Source organism: Salvelinus alpinus, chromosome 37 (genome assembly GCF_045679555.1).
Source record: "Salvelinus alpinus chromosome 37, SLU_Salpinus.1, whole genome shotgun sequence".
NCBI lineage: Eukaryota > Metazoa > Chordata > Actinopteri > Salmoniformes > Salmonidae > Salvelinus > Salvelinus alpinus.
Window position 1 is genome coordinate 10,529,826 of NC_092122.1, and position 23,795 is coordinate 10,553,620.

The window sequence follows — 23,795 nt, forward strand, 5'->3', positions numbered from 1 at the left end:
TGTGTGTGTGTGTGTGTGTGTGTGTGTGTGTGTGTGTGTGTGTGTGTGTGTGTGTGTGTGTGTGTGTGTGTGTGTGTGTGTGCGTAAACAGAAATGACTGACAGTTCAAATTAAACTGAAGCTGATGCTGAGAGACTGCAGGTGGTTAACAAGACATTTCCTTCTCTCTCTCCTTCCCTCCTCCCCCCTCCGGTCCTTTAATTAGGCATATGCCTCTCCACCTCCTCCAGAGTCTGTTGTTAGTTTTTCTGATCCCATAGGACTCTGGTCAACAGTAGTGGGAATAGATTTGGATGCAACCAGTATGTTGATGTTTCTCTACCTACCTCTTTGAGGACCAGAGTGCATTTCCCCGGTCCTACAGCCTGGGGCAACTCAGCGATGCGCCCCTTGTTCAGGTAAGGGCCAGAGAAACAGCGTTGGTTCACATAGATCTTGGAACAACAGTATCTCCCATTGGCTGAGCCTGGGGAGGAGAGAGAGAAGCATCATGGGACATCAGACAATCATCCAATGACAGACAGGTATAAGAATGACAGGCAGCCTATTAAGTTCAATCTCTTGATAGACTATATAGAAGTCCATTTTTTTTTTACAGAACTTAGAAGGGCATGAGTCTCTTATGGACACAATAGTGATGCACCCCCCCCCCACCCCCACTAAATAAACAGAACATTGGCTGTGTAAAATGTTGAGAGGAGTGCTAACAGAAGTGTAATATTGATTGATATGTAGAAGCTTGTTCGAACGCAACACTTTTCTGAGACAAGCCATGAGGTACCAACCGTGATTGTGAAGAGCAACTGTTAGACAGACGAATGTTGTTTGCTCATCAATATGAATCTGCTTTGAAACAGGTGTGGCTAACGCACACACACACACACACACACACACACACACACACACACACACACACACACACACACACACACACACACACACACACACACACACACACACACACACACACACACACACACACACACACACACACACACACACACACACACACACACACTCTCTCTACAGGGCTTTTCCATGCTAATCATGATCATCATTAACTCTCATTTTCATTAATAGCTGTAAATAAACAATCTCATATTTAAATTATGAATCTTGTTTACCTGTGTCCATGGCAACGGGCTCGCAGAGGTCGAGAGGGATTGTCTCCACGGGTTGAGGCGGAGCCAACCTACAGACGGAATATCAATCAACCCATGAGCCAATCAATCAATCGAGTGAACAGCAAAGTCGTCCAATCAAAGACACAGCTATTTAAGACCCTGTCAGATTTAGCTGAGTGTGATACATGTCCTTCCCCTAACACAACTGAACAACAACGGAAAAGAATGAGGGCTATTGATGAATGAGTCCCTTGGGTGAGAGATATAGCAAAAGAGGTTAGACGAGAGAGGTTGACAAAGTGTTACTGAAAGCCTCATTTGTCGTCTCTGAACGACCACTACCCTGATCCTTCAGAGCTGCGTTTCCCAGCCGCGACTGAAACATGTCATTTGTCAAAATAATAAATCTGTCCCCTGAAAAAAAAAACGGCAATTTCCAAGTGAACAGCTAGCTACTGTTCCGGGGGGGAAGGCTATGGTTTGAGAGAGAGGGGCCTCGAGGATTTTAAAGGCTATCTACTTGAGTGTGTTCTCCATCTAGGAGGTTGTACTGTAAAGTATAGCCCATACATTTCTATGGCTGCTGACATGGCTTGGCAATGCATTGATTTGTTTTTAGAGTGGAATAGCAATCTGTGTGATGGAACTGTTAAAGTGCTGGATGGGGCTTTTAAAAAAGGGAACGGAACAGTGAGGGTGGTTCTCTGTAGTTTTGGAGCATCAGCGAACTTACTGCTTCTCTGGCTGGACGACGGCTATCTTCTTCTGCTGCTGGCCTGCAATCAACACAAAATAATAGGGTTTGCACTGTGTAGGTGTAGGTGTGTGTGTGTGTGTGTGTGTGTGTGTGTGTGTGTGTGTGTGTGTGTGTGTGTGAGAGAGAGAGAGAGAAAGATGCAGGGATACTTACAGACAGGCTTCAGTGGAGGAGTCAAGAGGTAAGCATTGGTCTCACACCATCCTACAGGAAAGATGTCCATGGACTCCACATCCACAATACATTCAGGGACGGACTTAGGCAGGCCTGGAGAGGGACAAAAGAGCATGGGTTAAGACAGCTGTCCACACACACACACACACACACACACACACACACACAGGTCTCACCTTCCAGTCTGAGCCACAGCAGGCGACCCCTGACCTGTGTGATCTGAGCCACACACACCTCGGTGGGCCTGACAGGGTTAACGGCCTCCAGCCACATGTCTTTAGCGAAGCCTCGGCTCTGCCACGCCTACACACACACACACACACACACACACACACACACACACACACACACACACACACACACACACACACACACACACACACACAATGGGATAAACAGTAGACATAACAATGGATCATTCTGCACAAAAGACTTAAGCCACACACATTCTCCTTGGTCTTGTTTGATTGAGAGGAAATGTATGTTGTTAATGAATAATCGCTCATTTAAAGGTGCAATATGCAGAAATCGCTCCACCATTTCCTGGTTGCTAAAATTCTAATAGTTCACCTAATTTCATTTTGTGACAAAATAAGCAGTCATAGTGTAGAGAATCATTGTACCATGTTAACTGCTGTGAAATATATTTTCCATCACCAAAAATATTGTCTTTTCAGCTGTTTGAAGCTGGTGTAAAAAAACAAACATTTTGTACACCAGTGCACATAGAACAGACCCACTAGGAAGAGAAAGTATCTTACGTCCGGGAAGCATGCGTCGTGGGCGGCCTCAGTCCCACTCTGTTTCAGGTAGTCCGCCCAATCAAAGTCCTGGCTCTGGTAGCCCATGGGCCGCTCTAGACCAATCCCGTTCTTCAGACACCACTGGACGGGGAGGATGCCCGGCGACTCAGAATGGCACACCAGAGACAGGGGTGTGGCCTCTGGAGTGAGGTCATCCACTGTGACCTGGAAGTAGTGCTCATTGTAGACCTACAGAGAGACAGAATGATGGGAGCGATATTACCATGGCTGCATTAACACATAGAGACACTTTTAAGGGTATGACTAGGTGTGATAATGTTTGGTGGGGTTTGATAGAGTTGGCTAACGTTTGAAATGGCCAGGTAGGCCCACCTGTGTGACAGATACAGGGCAGATGTGGAACGGTTCCGACGGCGAAACCATCTCCAGCTTCATCCCCGTCCTGAAGGAGTGTTTGGTCAGGTCTGCATGGTCCTGAAACAACCGGGTCACCGTGGAAAACACACACGTCTTTTAATGGTCACTGCAAACAGGCTTTGTTAACAAACACTAAGCAGTGGGGCTAGGCTATATAATTAAAATGTTATTACTTTGATATTTATGACTAGTTTGCTCAACCGCCCAAATATGCTCTGAGTTAGATCAAATAATGCCTATGTGAGTCTAACTAATTGTCTGTGACAGGTGTGTTTGACCTATAGAGACAAATAGAGCTAGCTAGTGTGGCCCTTTGAAACCCACTGCCACCGAGGCCATCAGACGGGTCCAGTCAGATCACTGTCGCCTGTACGACAGGTACACACCCAGACTTAGGGGCGTGGGAAAGACAGCAGCTTATCACTACACACACACACACACACAATAAACACACCCACACACAGACAGGAGCGGAGGTGTCGGAGCTGTGTAACGTAATCATTTTACCTTGACATTTGAGTCATTTAGCAGACACTCTTATCCAGAGTGACTTACAGTTGGTGCATCCATCTTCAGATAGCTAGGTGAGACAACCCCATCGCAATCGTAGTAAGTACATTTCCCCTCGACAAAGTAGTTATTCACAAAGTCAGTGCTTTTGTTTACCGTGGGATTCTATATATGATACTCTTTAAAGTATCATACAATTTTTTTGTTGTTGATTTTTTTCGAGAAGATTGGCGAAGTCTTGACATTAGTGGGAAGCTTGTTCGACCATTGGGGAGCCAGGACAGAGAAGAGTTTTAACTGGGTTGAGTGGAATCTGACTGACATGATATCGTCTGTTAAATGACTGATCGAAACTCAGGGGTTTGACTACATTGATTAAGTGAGTATTTGATTTGTGTAACTGTTAAACCATCCGCCCCACATGGCCTGATAGCACACGCAGCAAGAATGGTCACGGGAACTGACGAACCTGCACAAGAGTACACATTAAGTTGGTTGCGTGTAGAAGCACTTCCTGTGTCACAGGGCTACTTCCTGTGTGGCTGACCCTCACCTTAAACACCTCCAGGGGCAGTGGGTTCTGCTGGGCTTCGCTCCGCGCCGCCTCCAGGGCCTCCTGCCACTCGAGGGCGCTCTTCAGGCCGCGCAACTCTGAGACGAGAGAGAGAGAAAGACGACAGTCAGAATATGACTGAAACTCAGCATCAAATGAAAGACCTTACAAATCTCTCTCAACTGTTTATTTAAAGGGAAATATTCCGCAATGTCTCACAAAACTAGCTTTAACTTCCTTCAAACTGCATGCAGACATAAAAGTGGTGTCCATGGGTTCATCTGACTGGGTTAGTAGAGAGGGCTTCATCCCCAACATCTCACACTATCCCTTTAAGAAAACCTCTCCCAGTGTTTCCCAAATGTTTTTTAGTTTTTATATCAGATGTCATTTAAATGAATACATCTTACAACCACATGACCCTCCCCTTCCCACTCTCTACAAACTGGCTTACCTGGAACTACAGCTGAGACTGGAGACAATCATATGGACTTCTATCGATCATTTGGAGAGGAGATTTGTAAACTTTTGTGGAGTTGTACATTTTCCATGTTATGTTATAACAGTGAACCAGTGTATGTATGTCAGAAGAAACATGTTTCTATGTGTCATGGCAAGTGTGAGTGTGTTGCTATGACTGTGACATTGTGTGTGTTATGTTCTGTGGAAAGGCGTTTTTGACAAAGTCATCAGTTCTGTAGAAGTTGAAACTGAAAGATCTAAATATTGAACTGAAGCCAGCGTGCTGAGTCATTCAGAGAGACACAGAAAGAGAGACACAGAGAGAAACACAGACAGAGAGAGACACAGAGAGAGAGACAGAGAGAAACACAGACAGAGAGAGACACAGAGAGAGAGACAGAGACAAACACAGACAGAGAGAGACAGACAGACAGACAGGGACATACAGAGAGACAGAAACAGAGGGAGTGACAGAAACAGAGGGAGAGACAGAAACAGAGAGACAGAAACAGAGGGAGAGACAGAAACAGAGAGACAGAAACAGAGCGAGAGACAGAAACAGAGCGAGAGACAGAAACAGAGCGAGAGACAGACAGACAGAGACAGACAGACAGACAGACAGACAGACAGACAGACAGACAGACAGACAGACAGACAGACAGACAGACAGATAGAGAGGAGAGAGGAGAGAGGGAGAGACAGACAGTCAGAGAGACAGACTGTCAAAGAGACAGACAAAGACAGAGACAGACACAGAGAGAGACACAGAGACACAGAGAGAGACACAGAGACACAGAGAGAGACACAGAGACACAGAGAGAGACAAAGAGACAGAGAGAGAGAGAGAGACAGACACAAAGAGACAGACAGACAGACAGACAGACAGACAGACAGACAGACAGACAGACAGACAGACAGACAGACAGACAGACAAAGAGAGAGACACAGACACAGAGATAAAGAGAGAAAGAGACAGAGACACAGAGAGAGACAGCGAGACAGAGACACAGAGACAGACACAGAGAGAGACACAGAGACAGAGAGAAACTCAGAGACACAGAGAGAAACACAGACACAGACAGACAGACAGACAGACAGACAGACAGACAGACAGACAGACAGACAGACAGACAGACAGAGAGACAGAGAGACAGAGAGACAGACAGAGACAGAGACAGAGAGAGAGAGAGAGACAGAGAAAGACAGACAGAGAGAGACAGAGACAGAGACAGTGAAAGACAGAGACAGAGACAGACAGAGACAGTGAAAGATAGACAGACAGAGAGACAGAGAGACGGACAGACAGCTAGACAGACAGACAGACAGAGACACAGAGATAGACAGAGACAGACAGAGAGGCAGAGAGACAGACAGAGACTTGATAAGGTGGTTTATGATATTGAACAGAGAGAAGGGAAACTCCCAGCTGCTCTGAATGGTGTAAAACAGTCATAAAAACGTTGACACACAATAGATGATTATGTGTCGGTGTAACATTGATCCTCACGACATCAAGGTTACCATTTGATCCTAATCTATGGCTCTCATGTGATATGATTCATAAGTAACCCGTAATAATCCGTAAATCCAATAGAGTTGGAGAGTCCTGGAAAGTTGCAGGTTTTTGTTTCACCCCACCACTAAAACTACCACTACCACAGCTGAATGTGACCCAGAGCCCCTCCCTCCATGCAGCTATGACCCCTTACCTGCTGGGGGCTCCAGTGACAGGCGGTTCTCCTGAGCCCAGCCCAGTGGGCGGAGCCTCACGTCGAGGTAGAACAGCCAGGTGTCGTGGGCGTCGTCTTGGAGACCCACATGGCGCAGGCGGAGCCTCCCACCAATGTTCTGGGCGACGCGGGCAGCCCAGTAGAGGTAGGGGTCAGTGAGGTCCCGTACCTCCATCACCGAACCCTCCACAATCAGATCCACTGTGTTCTTCCCCCTCAGAGGCTGAAGAGAAGGATGGGAAAGAGGGAGAGGAAGAGGAGAGGAGAGAGATGGAGAGGGAGGGAAAAATGGAATTGATGGAAAGTATGTACAGTGCCTTCAGAAAGTATTCACACCCCTTGACTTCTTCTACATTTTGTTGTGTTGTAGCCTGAATGTAAAATGGTTGGTGTCCCCCAGGGCTCAGTTCTAGGCCCTCCCTCTTCTCTCTATACACCAAGTCACTGGGTTCTGAAATATCCTCACATGGTCTCTCTTATCACTGCTATGCGGATGACACTCAGCTACTTTTCTCCTTCCCCTCTTCTGACACTCAGATGGCAACACGCATCTCTGCGTGCCTGGCAGATATCTTAGCTTGGATGTCGGCCCACCACCTCAAGCTCAACAAGACGGAGCTGCTCTTCCTACCGGGGAAGGCCTGCCAGCTGAAAGACCTCTCCATCACGGTTCACAACTCCAGTGTCGCCCTCCCAGAGTGCAAAGAACCTTGCCGTGACCCTGGACAAAACCCTGTCATTCTCTGCAAACATCAAAGCAATGACCCTCTACTGCAGGTTCATGCTCTACAACATCCGTAGAGTATGACCCTACCACACGCAGGGAGCTGCGCAGGTCCTAATCCAGGCACTTGTCATCTCCCGTCTGGATATCTGCAACTTCCCAAGCTCTCCCATGTCATCCCGTTCCTTCACACACTCCACAGGCTTCAGGTCGAAGCTAGCGTCGACTACAAGACCATGGTGGTTACCTACGGAGCAGCAAGAGGAACTACCCATCCCTACCTTCAGGCTATGCTCAAATCCTACACCCCAACCCGAGCACTCCGTTCTGCCACCTCTGGTCTCTTGGCAGTCCCACCCCTACAGGAGGGCAGCTCCCACTCAGCCCAGTCCAAGCTCTTCCAGAGCCAGCATCCCCCTAAAGTTAGGACAGCAGAGTCCCTGCCCATCTCAAAAAGCACCTGAAAGCCTACCTCTTCAAAGAGCATGTTAATCGGCTTCATCAATAAGTGCATTGACGACGTCGTCCCCACAGTGACTGTATGTACATATCCCAACCAGAAACCATGGATTACAGGCAACATCCGCATCGAGCTAAAGGCTAGAGCTGCCGCTTTCAAGGAGCGGGAGACTAATCCGCTTACAAGAAATCCCGCTATGCCCTCAGATGAACCATCAAACAAGCAAAGAGTCAATACAGGATTAAGATTGAATCCTACTACACTGGCTCTGACGCTCGTTGGATGTGGAAGGGCTTGAAAACTATTACGGACTACAAAGGGAAACCCAGACGCGAGCTGCCCAGTGTCGCTAGTCTGCCAGATGAGCAAAATGCCTTTTGTGCTCACTTCGAGGCAAGCAACACTGAAGCATGCACGAGAGCACCAGCTGTTCTGGATGACTGTTTGATAACGCTCTCAGTAGCCGATGTGAACAAAACCTTTAAATAGGTCAACATTCACAAAGCCGCTGGGCCAGATGGATTACCAGGACGTGTACTCAAAGCATCCGCAGACCAACTGTCAAGTGTCTTCACTGACATTTTCAACCTCTCCCTGACCGATTCTGTAATTCAAGCAGAACACCATAGTCCCTGTGCCCAAGGAAGCTAAGGTAACCTGCCTAACCTACCGCCCCGTGGAACTCACATCGGTAGCCATGAAGTGCTTTGAAATCATCAACAGCATCCTCCCGCACACCCTAGACCCACTCCAATTCGCAGATCCACAGATGACGTAATCTCAATCGCACTCCACTATCTCACCTGGACAAAGGGAACACCAATGTGAGAATGCTGTTCATTGACACCAGCTCAGCGTTCGACACCATAGTGCCCACGAAGCTCATCACTAAGCTAAGGACTCTGGGACTAAACACCTCCCTCTGCAACTGGATCCTGGATTTCCTGTTGGGCCGCCCCCAGGTGGTAAGGGTAGGTAACGACACATCCGCCATGCTGATCCTCAACACGGGGACCTCTTAGGGGTGCGTGCTCAGTCCCTCCTGTACTCCCTGTTCACTCATGACTGCACGGCCAGGCACGACTCCAACACCATCATTAAGTTTGCTGATGACACAACAATGGTAGGCCTGATCACCGACAACGACGAGACGGCCTATAGGAAGGAGCTCAGAGAGCTGGCAAGGTGGTGCCAGGACAACAACCTCTCCCTCAATGTGAGCAAGACTAATGAGCTGATCGTGGACTACAGGAAAAGGCGGGCCGAACAGGCCGCCATTAACATCGACGAGGCTGTAGTGGAGCGGGTCGAGAGTTTCAAGTTCCTTGGTGTCCACATCACCAACGAACTATCATGGTCCAAACATACCAAGACAGTCGTAAAGAGAGCACGACAAAACCTTTTCCCCCTCAGGAGACTGAAAAGATTTGGCATGGTTCCCAGATCCTCAAAAGGTTCTACAGCTGCACCATTGAGAGCATCCTGACCGGTTGCATCACCGCCTGGTATGGCAACTGCTCGGCATCTGACCGTAAGGCGCTACAGAGGGTAGTGCGAATGTCCCAGTACATCACCGGGGCCAAGCTTCCTGCTATCCAGGACCTATTTAATAGGCGGTGTCAGAGGAAAGCCCATAAAGTTGTCAGAGACTCTAGTCACCCAAGTTATAGACTGTTTTTTCTGCTACCGCACGGCAAGCAGTACCGGAGCGCTAAGTCTAGGACCAAAAGGTTTCTCAACAGCTTCTACCCCCAAGCCATAAGACTGCTGAACAATTCATAAAATCGCCACCGGACAATTTACATTGACGACCCCCCCCTCCCTTTTGTACATTGCTGCTACTCGCTGTTTATTACCTATACATAGTCACTTCAACCCACTTACATGTACAGATTACCTCAACTAACCTGTACCCCCACACACTGACTCAGTACCGGTGCTCCCTGTATATAGCCTCGTTATTGTTATTCTTATTGTGTTACTTTTTATGATTATTTTTTACTTTAGTCTCAGTTAATATTTTCTCAGTTAAACTCAGTTAAACTCTTCTTGAACTGCACTGTTGGTTAAGGGCTTGTAAGTAAGCACTTCACGGTAAAGTCTACACTTGTTGTATTCGGCGCATGTGGCAAATAAAGTTTGATTTGATTTCAAAAATCCCCATCCTTTTAGGATAAAAAGAAACGGAATAGAGCTAAGCACAGGCCAAATCCTAGAGGAAAACCTAGTTCAGTCTGCTTTCCCACAGACACTGGGAGACAAATTCACCTTTCAACAGGACAATAACCTAAAACACAAGGCCAAATATACATTGGAGTTTCTTACCAACGCGTCATTGAATGTTCCTGAGTTGCCTAGTTACAGTTTTGTCTTAAATCTGCTTGAAAATCTATGGCAAGACTTGAAAGTGGCTGTCTAGCAACGATCAACAACCAACTTGACAGGGCTTGAAGAAATTTGAAAAGAATAATGTGCAAAATTTGTCAAATCCAGGTGTGCAAAGCTCTTAGAGACTTACCCAGAAAGACTCACAGCTGTAATCGCTGCCAAAGGTGATTCTAACATGTATTGACTCGTGTGAATACTTATGTGAAAGAGATATTTCTGTATTTCATTTTCAATACATTTGCTAACATTTCTGAAGTCCTATTTTCCCTTAGTCATTGTGGGGGTATTGTGTGTAGATGGTTGAGAACAAATATAAATGTAATCCATTTTTGAATTCAGGCTGTAAGACAACACAATACGGAATAAGTCAAGAGGTATTTTGATACCTCTTTGATGGCACTGCATGTGTGATTTCCTCTTTGAGAGGGAACTGGTATTATCTGGGGTGAAACTTCTGCTTAACATACAGAGCTCAACAGATTAGCTAAAGCTCTAAATGTGTTGATGGTTAATACACGGGTGTCACCTACGCATACACAGTCTCATTATCTCTCTTCCTCCTTCTCTCCATCTCGTTCTCCGTCACACTCCCACCGAGACAGTACTCACCCCTTCCAGTAGGTTTGCTGGTGCGGTCCGTGAGCCAGTCAAGTCCTGGATGAGAAAATCTGTCCAGTCACTGTACTTCTCCTTGATGGCTACAAGACAGAACAGAGGGAGAGATAGACGGTCAAATATACTGTGCAAGCGAAACCATACATGACAATGCATTTACATATATTTGCACCAAGCTAAGCAGTGAACAACAGTGGAAAACAGTTAGATACAGAGCACTACAGTATAGAGCAGTCCACAAACGCAGGTGTTTATCGAGATACAATGGGAGCATGGTAGAAAAAGCAGGCATGAATGAACACACACACACGTATCACCCTTTCCAGAGCCATTTAAATGGTTGGTTCCTGCTCATTTGCATAGGACATGTTTGTTTACTCCACTTTCTGTTTCCCACAGTGCAACAGTAGTGATGTTTAATTCATGGTGCATTGTGGGTCTTGATTTTACTTTTGACTCCATGCTGACTAGTGACTTCCCAAAGAAACTGCTTCTCCAATAGAAATCCCTGAACACACTTGTAGGCGATGTCATGGCGACACTGGCTAGCTAAGCTCACGCGTAGAAACACTTCATCAGGTTTAACGGTCATCTCGCACCAAACTGAGCATGTGCAGGCCGTCAAATCAAAAGGCACTCCTTTGATATAAAGTTGTTTTTGACTAAAATGTTAAATGTTTCAGTTTGTCACTTTCACACGGTTGGAGTAATATGTTCAACTACTTAAGAAATTGTCTCGAATCGAGGTTGTGCCTTTAGATTTCAAGAAAATGAACAACTAAGGCAGGGGTGTCAAACTCAAACAGGGCAAAAGGGCCATATTGGAAAAAAACTGCTTGACTTGTAGTGCAAGTATACAATCGGTATGGAAGTGGGCCAAAATGAATTGACAACCCAAGTCATTACGCAGGTGTTTGACACAAACATTTTCACTTCTCTCATTTACTTCTCAAACCCCCAAAACCGGCCTGGTCTGCTTGGTCGGTTTCGCAATTGTTTCCGGAAGTCTCGCGATGTTCAGAAGCTCTGTGGTTTAGAAACTCTGTGGTTCTAGTAAGTCACACACACACACACACACACACACACACACACACACACACACACACACACACACACACACACACACACACACACACACACACACACACACACAACTAGAGTAATCTATTTTTAAGTGATGAGTTATCCACCCCTCTCCAAAGACATCTAATGCTCTAGGTTTACAGTAACTAATTGGACGCAAAGATTCTGAGAATATCTGACTCAATGGGGCAAGATGAGATGAGTCACTGTAGAACGACTAGTGGCCAGTAGCCTAGATCATGGAGGATTACACCGCTACCTGTTATTAAGGCAAGCCACACTTAGAAAACAAATAGAATAATTCATTCCTATGGGAGAGAACAGAGGTATTTTCCCCTAATTTTATATTCTCTCATTAGTATATTCTTCTGAAGCCAGATTTAGAGAAACAGTGAATTCATTTTCCTACAAACAAATCACTGTCTCGGGACATAGCCGATCCTTTTTTCCATACATGGTGCAAATAATGTCTCTCTGCCCCAGTGCATCTCTCCACACCACCCCTGGTTAATAATAGTGTTTTTCCACACACACACACACACACACACACACACACACACACACACACACACACACACACACACACACACACACACACACACACACACACACACACACACACACACACACACACACACACACACACACACACACACACACTGCTCCTGTTGATCTCCGGTGTGCAGAAATAGATCAACTATTTTTATAGATCCTCCTAGATTAGTCATCAAGCCATTTAGAATAGGCCACAGAGCAGAATGCAGGCTGCTGCTTCGGCATCTGAACTTCTGCCCATCCCCCTCTCCCTCCCTCCCTCTCTTTTCTACCTCCTCGGCTCCCTCCGGTCCAGAATGTAGTTACAGTACTAGTTTGCATGTAAATTATATATTTTTTCCTTTGTCTTGCCCATCCTCCAGGCGATAGACACTGAGGCAAATCCTGACTTCCACATAACAATAACTGCATAATTTACTTAGAAAAGGGGAGAGGGGGTTCTCTTCAATCTTTCCTCTCCTCTCCTCTCCTCTCCTCTCCTCTCCTCTCCTCTCCTCTCCTCTCCTCTCCTCTCCTCTCCTCTCCTTTTGCTACACTGGGAGACATCCAAACAAATATCCAACATCCCCAAAAAATATCTGATTTGCATATCCAACAACAAGCCATTGTGTAAACAGACAGTGAAGGCTAATTCAAAAGCGTATTTAAGATAATCAAAGCGATTACTAAAAGAACAAGTCTGGCCTGTATCATGGCAGGGAGGGATGTTTTCATCTGTGATCACAGCAGTACAGCAGATTCTAATCAGGGCTAATGGGACCAAATTAGACGATTTATTCTCAGTCTCACACAGTGCTTATCTAGTCATTATTATTACAGTGGCATAGTAAACCACACAGATACAATACCTATCTACCAAGTCTTCTGGGGGTCTTGTAAGACTGAATTAATGGTAGAACCACAGACCCTATATCAGGGCTTAATATCTACCAGTAACAATCTAGTAATCTACTGCAAGTAAATACCCCATTGTTTAACCAGGTGGGTTGGCATCAAAAAACGACCTTTAAGAAAAATGCCAAAATACACAAAGTAGGAAGACAAAATCAACAGCAGAGATACAGGCGAATGTAATTTATAGTCAGAAATTTAGCTCAATAGTCACTGAATGACAGCCAACAGGATAGACAGACACCTCTCTGTTGTGATAGGCTAAATCACGTGTAGGCGTTTTACGACAAGGCAGGCGCCCTAGCTAGTTAACGTAAAGCCATGTTGATGAGAAGTCAGGAGTGAATAAGAGACAGCCATGAAATATGAATTAACTCAGGTGTGTTTACAGTAAGTGCGGTGAATTTACTTCCCCGGGACGTAAGGGGTTAAGAGTGTGTGTGAGAAGTGTGTGTAGGTGGGGTGGGGCGTTTGTAAATGGCTGCTATAATGACATGCATGGCTAAACCTAATATCACCTGGGCTAGGTAGAGAACAAGACTGCCCCACACTAAATACATCCAGCACTAGTTACATAATCATTATGAAAATGGACACAAGCAAATGAGATTGGAGATGGGACTACACCCGTCCACACTATACTACACTACACAGCAAGTAAATACAAAGCTGTTGCAAATCAGGTGGTGGAGATGGGGAGGATGGGTCATTTGGGTATCAAATCAGTCCTGGCCTGCTTTTTCTGACTGCCTTGTGTTAGTTAGTTGGCTTGTCTTTGACCAGGTTGATGTGTGTGTAGTCCTTCCTGCCAACTAAGGATTCATTCCTGCACTATTAAGGACAGAGGCAGGTCAAGAGAGTGTTCACACACACAAACACACACACACACACAGAGCTGTGAAGTAGGCCTGAGCCCCATCTCAGCGCTTCCTCTCTAGCAGGTCCTGGCAGGAAGGAGTGAGTGTGGTGAATGCATTATGCAAATGACCTCTATGGGGTTCTGAGAGCAGCGCTGTTATCACATGACTAAACTTGTGATACCTTCAAAGCTCTTCACACACACACACACACACACACACACACACACACACACACACACACACACACACACACACACACACACACACACACACACACACACACACACACACACACACACACACACACACACACTGCTGTGCGAAATCTGAAAAAATTTAAAGTGTAATAATATTTTTGCTGGAACCACTACTCTCTGTTTATAATCTATGCATAGTTACTTTAACTCTACCTACATGTACATATTACTTCAATTAGCTCGACTAACCAGTGCCCCCGCACATTGACTCTGTACCAGTACCCCCTGTATATAGCCTCACTATTGTTATTTTACTGCTGCTCTTTAACTATTTGTTACTTTTATTTTTTACTTATCTATGTTTTACTTAACACTTATTTTTCTTAAAACTGCATTGTTGGTTAAGGGCTTGTAAGTAAGTATTTCACTGTAAGGTCTACACCTGTTGTATTCGGCGCATGTGACAAATCAAATTTGATTTGATTTGAAACAAGACAGGCTGAAGCCCCACCCCGTCACTCAACAGGGAGGCAGCACACGGACAGTTTCTCCACGCTGTGACTGTTTCCCTCAGCATGTCACTCAACAGATTGTTCCAAAACAACAACAATGCCGCTTTCCATATTGCTTCTAAATATGAATCCCCATGTCGTTTTCTCTATTTTCTCTATATCGTAATAGTTTGTGAATCTTGCTCTTTGCAAAACGCCAGTTAGTCTGAAGGAAACTCATCACTAATGCTACCTTTACTTGAAATGCACTAGCTAGGGCAAAGCAAACACATGCTGAAACATGAGGTGAAGGAGGAGGATGAATGGCACGACAACAAGACTCAGGATCTCGTCACGGTATCTCTGTGCATTCAAATTGCCATAATGCCATCGATAAAATGTCCGCAGCTTATGCCTTCCTATACCATAATACTATATACCATAATACTATATACCATAACCCTACCGCCACCATGGTGGACTGTGTTCACAACGTTGTCAGCAAACCGCTCGCCCAGTTGAAACTAGTGGCCATCGAAGCTGAGCATTTGCCGACTGAAGTAGGTTACGACACCATACTGCAGTCAGGTCAAGACCCTGGTGAGGACGACGAGCATTCAGATTAGCTTCCCAAGACAGTTTCTGACAGTTTGTGCAGAAATTCTTTGGTTGTGCAAACCCACAGTTTCATCAGCTGTCTGGGTGGCTGGTCTCAGACAATCCGACAGGTGAAGAAGCCGGATGGGGAGGTCCTGGGCTGGCATGGTTACACGTGGTCTGCGGTTGTGAGACCGGTTGGACGCGCTGCCAATTTCTGGAAAACAACGTTGGAGTCAGCTTATAGTAGAGAAATGAACATTAGATTCTCTGGCAACAGCTCTGGTGGAAATTCTTTCAATCACCATGCCAATTGCACACTCCCTCAACTTGAGACATCTTTGGCATTGTGTTGTGTGCACATTTAAGAGTGGTGCTTCTAACTTTAAGTTAGGCGCACCAGTGCTACCAATTAAATATATAAATGTAGAGCCCCGCACACACACACACTGGTAATTCTGGAGTAGGAATCCTGGTGAATTCTGAGAATGTGTTATAGAATGTGCCGAGCAGGCAGTCAGCCGTGTCTAGACAAGCTAAGATCCTAGGCTGAGACACCTGCTGTCTAGTGGAAGACTGTCAGAGAGTTTCCTTCTGGTAATACACACTTGTGGAACTGGAAGGGGATATGCACATTCTGAACTTGAGAATACCGGTGCTAGGATAAAAAAAAGAATGGGTCATTCTTGAATTGTGGTGGTAAATGCGGTTGCTTGACTTTGGCACCATTTAAAATTGATTTAACATGACAAATACATGTTTTATTTAACTGTTATTTATTAAGAAAACACACTCAGTGGCCACCTCATTCACAAAAATGGTTCGTTCCTACAGACAGTGAGTCACGTGGATGTGGCTTGCTATATAAAGCAGGCAGACAGGCATCCATTTACTGTTCGATTGAACGTTAGAACGGGAATAACTAGTGACCTAAGCGACTGAGCGTGGTATGATCATCTGTGCCAGGAGCACCGGTTCTAGGTTCTCAGAAACAGCCGGCCTCCTGGGCTTTTCACGCACGACTTTGTCTAAGGAGAATGGTGCGACAAACCAAAAACATCCAGTCAGGGGCAGTCCTGTGGGCATCAGCTAGCTGATGAGAGATGTCGATGGAGAACGGCAAGAATGGTGCAAGCTAACAGGTGGGCCACAAACAGGCAAATAACGGCGTAGTACAACAGTGGTGTGCAGAATGGAATGCACAACTCGTCGATCCTTGTCACGGATGGGCTATAGCAGCAAACCACACTAGGTTCCACTCCTATCAGCTAAAAACAAGAAGAAGCAGCTCCAGTGGGCATGGAATCCCGGTCCCTGTTGTGTCATGCTGATGGCAGTCAGGATTTGGCGTAAGCAGCATGAGGAAAAGTAAAGATACCTTCATAGAAAATGACTCAAGTAAAAGTGAAAGTCACCCAGTAAAATCCTACTTGAGTAAAAGTCTAAGTATTTGGTTTTAATTATACTTATGTATCAAAAGTAAATGTAATTGCAAAATATATACTAAGTAAAAGTATACATTATTTCAAATTCCTTGTATTAAGCAAACCAGACAGCACCATTTTCTTTTTTGAAACCTTTTTTTATTTTTTTATTTTTATTTTTATTTTTTACAGCTAACACTCAGACATCATTTACAAACGAAGCATGTTTAGTGAGTCCACCAGATAAGAGGCAGTAGGGATGACCAAGGATGTGCTCTTGAATTAGACCATTTTTCCTGTCCTGCTAAGCAGTCAAAAGTACTTTTGGGTGTTAGGGAAAATGTATTGAGTAAAATGTACATCCTTTTCTTTAGAAATGTAGTGATGTAATAGTAAAAATATAAATAAAGTAAAGTACAGATAATAAAAAAGTAGTAAGTAGTACTTTAAAGTATTTTTACTTAAGTACTTTACACCACTGACACACATACACACGTTCCAAAGTTATATTCTGAACTCTGCCCCCCTCCCCAGTTAAAACAGAGCCTATAAACAACAGCGAGACTGACTACCACAGAATGTGTGTACATAGGTCCTTTATACTGCAACCCATCTTTTTGTATGCATTGTAGATACTACTGGGGGCTAGCAAATTGGCTTGTCCCACTGGTGATGTGTAGAGGTGTAGTGACATGGTTTGGAGATTTAGAGATAGATAGATATGCCTATTATTTTGAACAATGAACAAAAGTATTAAATATATTGCATAGATCAACGAAAACAAGGAAGGCCATTAAAATACATTATTAAAAAAAAACTATTATAATGTGTGTCCATCAGTTTTATGTCATTGGTGTTACCACCTTGAAAATCATTGATTACAAGGACCTTGAGCATTCTCACCAGTGGCAAACTGTTATCGGGGGACGGGTCTATATATATTTTTTAAAGTATTAGCATATCACACCCTGTTAGAATGTCATACATTTGAGGATTCCATTAATAATTTGGTGTGTCTAAATACAGTGTCACTTGGTGTTAGTCAATTGATATGAAAGGAAATAACCTGAGTAAAATGATTAATCATATCACGGTAAAGTATTTTTTAAGTATTGGCGACCTTAGATTTGAGAATTTGTGGACTCCATTTCCTAATTTACCTAAAAGGTATATTTGATGTTACCAAAATGCCATGCCCAAATGCCACTGTAATTCAAGAACCCCCCTAATGCAGATAGAAGTGTGCTGGCCTCACTTCTATCATCTATCCCTCCAAAATAATAGGTGGGGCAGAGGTGCAGAAATGGGGAAATACAGAGGGGCATGCAGAAAGACGCAGAAAGACGGGGGGTGGGGGGTATAAGAATCAAACAAACTCTGAGGCAACATCCTGTAAGCTGACAAGGAGGAGGAAAAGGAAGCACACATGCAATGATGAGAAGGTTAGTGATATGCAGAATTCTTGAGACGTCCCAACCCTAAATCCTAAACCTAACCCCTACCCTAACCTACCCTTAACCTAACCATAACCAAAACCCTAGCTAACCCTAACCTTAACCCTAACAACTGTTTTAAACGTCAACTTCAATGGGGTGAGGTCAGAGTTGGATGCCCCAAGGATCCCATTTAGACTTTTCCTTGCTGAGAAGAGCCAGCAGGCAGGCAGGCGAGTTAGTCAGGAAGACTGATAGGGCTGCTTACCTTTTCTTAGGTAAACGTTATCTGAGAAACAAAAAGAAATAAAGATAACTGTAACATAGAAACACACACACACACACACGCACACACTTTGCTTGGCGTGATGCAAGAGGCTTGATGACAAAAAACAATGAAGGGGAGAAATCACTGTTATTTGATCAATTATCAAAGTATCAAGGAGAAAACATGAAGAGGAAAGGTTGCCTAAATGTAACCTAATATTACTTTCCCAGCTTAGTGAGACACTACAGCCTTCCACTCCCCACCTGATCCTGTTCTGCAAATACATGAGGTCTACCAGCCCTATTCACTGAGCCGCATACAGTAGATAGCAAACACACATACACTCACACCAACAGTCTGTGTCCACCTCTCATGCAAACCCTTATTATAGACAAACCCATAAACGCAAAATCTCTTGAGTCACATCGAAACAAGAGTGTGTGCGTGCCATGGTGTGTGTCAACTACCCAGTCCCTTGGGTGTCCTCTAACCCACTAAACACGCATGGTTATTACAGTCCATTTCATTGCCATTCAGTCTCCTCAACCCATCAGCTCTCAGCCAACACAGAGATCCTCTATGTGTCTCTTGTGGCCACTCATGCTCCAGTGTATGTGTTAAAAGGTCAATTAAAACTACATAAAAATCTAGCACATTTTATCCCCCACTGCTGCAGTTTCTATAGGTCTATTATATATATTTTTACACTGTCCTATTTTTACCCCACAGTGAGATTTGCCACCAGGTAAAGATTGTGGTGTGAAAAAAAGTCAGGTAGAAGCAAATTCAGCATAAATAAATCAAAACTCTGTTATGGAGGGTGAGTCATGTGGATGAGATGATCCAGTGTGAAAATGCCTTTTCTAGAACGGCCTATGAAAGGAGGATCGGATGCTAAATTATAGATGGGATTTATTTTTGACAAGCTTTGGAAGGGGTGAAACAGAAGGATCAGGGGGTGGAAAGGGAGAACATCAGGTTAGCTAGAGCATTAGAGGTGGAGAAAGGGTGACTTGCTATATTTACCGTGGCTAATATTACATGAGGTTAAATTGAGTGTGTGTGTGTGTTTGTGTGTGTTCAACAAACTAAACAAGATAAATAAACAATCACTTTATGAGCAAACATCGTGTTCATCCGAGTCCACCTTGAATTAAAGTTGCTAAATGTATTTGGGTGTCAGTTGTGTGTTTCTGGGCAGGTTTGACTAAACAGAGCAGTCAGCTGTTGTGTGTTGGCTGACTAGGCAGAATGAGCTCACACTCTTATGGACTCACATGGGCTGGGCCAGGGCAGGGTAGTGTCAAAACAGGCTGAGACTGTGTGTGTGTGTGTCTTGGGATAGGGTGCACTGTGTCTGTGTGAACAGGTTTAATTGGGGTCTCTACAAGCTACAGGTGTTGTATTATACTAGGAGGTCAGGTAAAGTCCAGCTACAGGTGTTGTATTATACTAGGAGGTCAGGTAAAGTCCAGCTACAGGTGTTGCATTATACTAGGAGGTTAGGTAAAGTCCAGCTACAGGTGTTGTATTATACTAGGAAGCTAGGTAAAGTCCAGCTATGGGTGTTGTATTATACACGGAGGTCAGCAACAGGTATCCAGCTACGGGTGTTGTATTATACTGGAGGTCAAGTAAAATCCAGCTACGGGTGTTGTATTATACTAGGAAGTCAGGTAAAATCCAGCTACAGGTGTTGCATTATACTCGGAGGTCAGGTAATTCCAGCTGTGGGTGTTGCATTATATTAGGAGGTCAGGTAAAGTCCAGCTACAGGTGTTGTATTATACTAGGAGGTCAGGTAAAGTCCAGCTACAGGTGTTGTATTATACTAGGAGGTCAGGTAAAGTCCAGCTACAGGTGTTGTATTACACAAGGAGGTCAGGTAAATTCCAGCTACGGGTGTTGCATTATACTAGGAGGTTAGGTAAAGTCCAGCTACAGGTGTTGTATTATACTAGGAAGCTAGGTAAAGTCCAGCTATGGGTGTTGTATTATACACGGAGGTCAGCAACAGGTATCCAGCTACGGGTGTTGTATTATACTGGAGGTCAAGTAAAATCCAGCTACGGGTGTTGTATTATACTAGGAAGTCAGGTAAAATCCAGCTACAGGTGTTGCATTATACTCGGAGGTCAGGTAATTCCAGCTCTGGGTGTTGCATTATATTAGGAGGTCAGGTGAAGTCCAGCTACAGGTGTTGTATTATACTAGGAAGCCAGGTAAAGTCCATCTACAGGTGTTGTATTATGCTAGGAGGTCAGGTAAAGTCCAGCTACAGGTGTTGTATTATACTAGGAGGTCAGGTAAATTCCAGCTACGGGTGTTGCATTATACTAGGAGGTTAGGTAAAGTCCAGCTACAGGTGTTGTATTATAATAGGAAGCTAGGTAAAGTCCAGCTATGGGTGTTGTATTATACACGGAGGTCAGCAACAGGTGTCCAGCTACGGGTGTTGTATTATACTGGAGGTCAAGTAAAATCCAGCTACGGGTGTTGTATTATACTAGGAAGCCAGGTAAAATCCAGCTACAGGTGTTGCATTATACTCGGAGGTCAGGTAATTCCAGCTGCGGGTGTTGCATTATATTAGGAGGTCAGGTGAAGTCCAGCTACAGGTGTTGTATTATACTAGGAAGCCAGGTAAAGTCCATCTACAGGTGTTGTATTATGCTAGGAGGTCAGGTAAAGTCCAGCTACAGGTGTTGTATTATACTAGGAGGACAGATAAATTCCAGCTACAGGTGTTGTATTATACTAGGAGGTCAGGTAAAGTCCAGCAACAGGTTTTGTATTATACTAGGAGGTCAGGTAAAATCCAGCTACGGGTGTTGTATTATACTAGGAGGTCAGGTAAAGTCCAGCTAGAGGTGTTGTATTATACTAGGAGGTCAGGTAAAGTCCAGCTACGGGTGCTGTATTATACTAGGAGGTCAGGTAAAGTCCAGATACGGGTGTTGTATTATACTAGGAGGTCAGGTAAAGTCCAGCTACAGGTGTTGTATTATACTAGGAGGTCAGGAAAAGTCCAGCTACAGGTGTTGTATTAAACTAGTAGGTCAGGTAAATTCCAGCTACGGGTGTTGTATTATACTAGGAGGTCAGGTAAAGTCCAGCTACATGTGTTGTATTATACTAGGAGGGCAGGTAAAGTCCAGCTACGGGTGCTGTATTATACTAGGAGGTCAGGTAAAGTCCAGATACGGGTGTTGTATTATACTAGGAGGTCAGGTAAAGTCCAGCTACAGGTGTTGTATTATACTAGGAGGTCAGGAAAAGTCCAGCTACAGGTGTTGTATTAAACTAGTAGGTCAGGTAAATTCCAGCTACGGGTGTTGTATTATACTAGGAGGTCAGGTAAAGTCCAGCTACGGGTGTTGTATTATACTAGGAGGGCAGGTAAAGTCCAGCTACAGGTGTTGTATTATACTAGGAGGTCATGTAAAGTCAAGCTACATTTGTTGTATTATACTAGGAGGGCAGGTAATGTCCAGCTACAGGTGTTGTATTATACTAGGAGGTCAGGTAAAGTCCAGCTACAGGTGTTGTATTATACTAGGAGGTCGGGTAAAGTCCAGCTACAGGTGTTGTATTATACTAGGAGGTCAGGTAAAGTCCAGCTACAGGTGTTGTATTATACTAGGAGGTCAGGTAAAGTCCAACTAGAGGTGTTGATTTATACTAGGAGGTCAGGTAAAGTCCAGCTACATGTGTTGTATTATACTAGGAGGGCAGGTAAAGTCCAGCTACGGGTGCTGTATTATATTGGAGGTCAGGTAAAGTCCAGACACGGATGTTGTATTATACTAGGAGGTCAGGAAAAGTCCAGCTACAGGTGTTGTATTAAACTAGTAGGTCAGGTAAAGTCTAGCTACAGGTGTTGTATTATACTAGGAGGTCAGGTAATTCCAGCTACAGGTGTTGTATTATACTAGGAGGGCAGGTAAAGTCCAGCTACGGCTGTTGTATTATACTAGGAGGTCAGGTAAAGTCCAGATACGGGTGTTGTATTATACTAGGAGGTCAGGTAAAGTCCAGCTACAGGTGTTGTATTATACTAGGAGGTCAGGAAAAGTCCAGCTACAGGTGTTGTATTAAACTAGTAGGTCAGGTAAATTCCAGCTACGGGTGTTGTATTATACTAGGAGGTCAGGTAAAGTCCAGCTACGGGTGTTGTATTATACTAGGAGGGCAGGTAAAGTCCAGCTACAGGTGTTGTATTATACTAGGAGGTCATGTAAATTCCAGCTACAGGTGTTGTATTATACTAGGAGGTCAGGTAAAGTCCAGCTACAGGTGTTGTTGTATACTAGGAAGCCAGGTAAAGTCCAGCTACGGGTGTTGTGTTATACACGGAGGTCAGCAACAGGCGTCCAGCTACGGCTGTTGTATTATACTGGAGGTCAAGTAAAGTTCAGCTACGGGTGTTGTATTATACTAGGAGGTCAGGTAAAGTCCAGCTAAATGTGTTGTATTATACTAGGAGGTCGGATAAAGTCCAGCTACAGGCGTTGTATTATACTAGGTGGTCAGGTAAAGTCCAGCTAGAGGTGTTGTATTATACTAGGAGGTCAGGTAAAGTCCAGCTACATGTGTTGTATTATACTAGGAGGGCAGGTAAAGTCCAGCTACAGGTGTTGTATTATACTCGGAGGTCAGGTAAAGTCCAGCTACAGGTGTTGTATTACACAAGGAGGTCAGGTAAATTCCAGCTACGGGTGTTGCATTATACTAGGAGGTTAGGTAAAGTCCAGCTACAGGTGTTGTATTATACTAGGAAGCTAGGTAAAGTCCAGCTATGGGTGTTGTATTATACACGGAGGTCAGCAACAGGTATCCAGCTACGGGTGTTGTATTATACTGGAGGTCAAGTAAAATCCAGCTACGGGTGTTGTATTATACTAGGAAGTCAGGTAAAATCCAGCTACAGGTGTTGCATTATACTCGGAGGTCAGGTAATTCCAGCTCTGGGTGTTGCATTATATTAGGAGGTCAGGTGAAGTCCAGCTACAGGTGTTGTATTATACTAGGAAGCCAGGTAAAGTCCATCTACAGGTGTTGTATTATGCTAGGAGGTCAGGTAAAGTCCAGCTACAGGTGTTGTATTATACTAGGAGGTCAGGTAAATTCCAGCTACGGGTGTTGCATTATACTAGGAGGTTAGGTAAAGTCCAGCTACAGGTGTTGTATTATACTAGGAAGCTAGGTAAAGTCCAGCTATGGGTGTTGTATTATACACGGAGGTCAGCAACAGGTGTCCAGCTACGGGTGTTGTATTATACTGGAGGTCAAGTAAAATCCAGCTACGGGTGTTGTAT

The 23,795-nt window shown here is 44.5% G+C and overlaps 1 protein-coding gene across 4 annotated transcripts in view; it reads right to left on the reverse strand.

Moving 5' to 3' along the window:
- Positions 1–23,795, reverse strand: part of LOC139565651 (scm-like with four MBT domains protein 2) — a 65,693-nt gene that overhangs the window by 5,071 nt on the left and 36,827 nt on the right. For 2 of the 4 annotated variants that reach the window (XM_071386128.1, XM_071386126.1), the window contains exons 5-15: positions 18,478–18,498; positions 10,673–10,761; positions 6,471–6,714; positions 4,300–4,397; positions 3,192–3,293; positions 2,817–3,047; positions 2,232–2,358; positions 2,035–2,148; positions 1,858–1,900; positions 1,125–1,192; positions 327–466 (exon numbers count right to left, since the gene is read on the reverse strand). In XM_071386128.1, the coding sequence (XP_071242229.1) occupies positions 327–466; positions 1,125–1,192; positions 1,858–1,900; positions 2,035–2,148; positions 2,232–2,358; positions 2,817–3,047; positions 3,192–3,293; positions 4,300–4,397; positions 6,471–6,714; positions 10,673–10,761; positions 18,478–18,498 (1,277 nt within the window). The remainder of the gene's footprint in view (positions 1–326; positions 467–1,124; positions 1,193–1,857; positions 1,901–2,034; positions 2,149–2,231; positions 2,359–2,816; positions 3,048–3,191; positions 3,294–4,299; positions 4,398–6,470; positions 6,715–10,672; positions 10,762–18,477; positions 18,499–23,795) is intronic. The other 2 variants (XM_071386129.1, XM_071386127.1) reach the window with 1 other exon arrangement.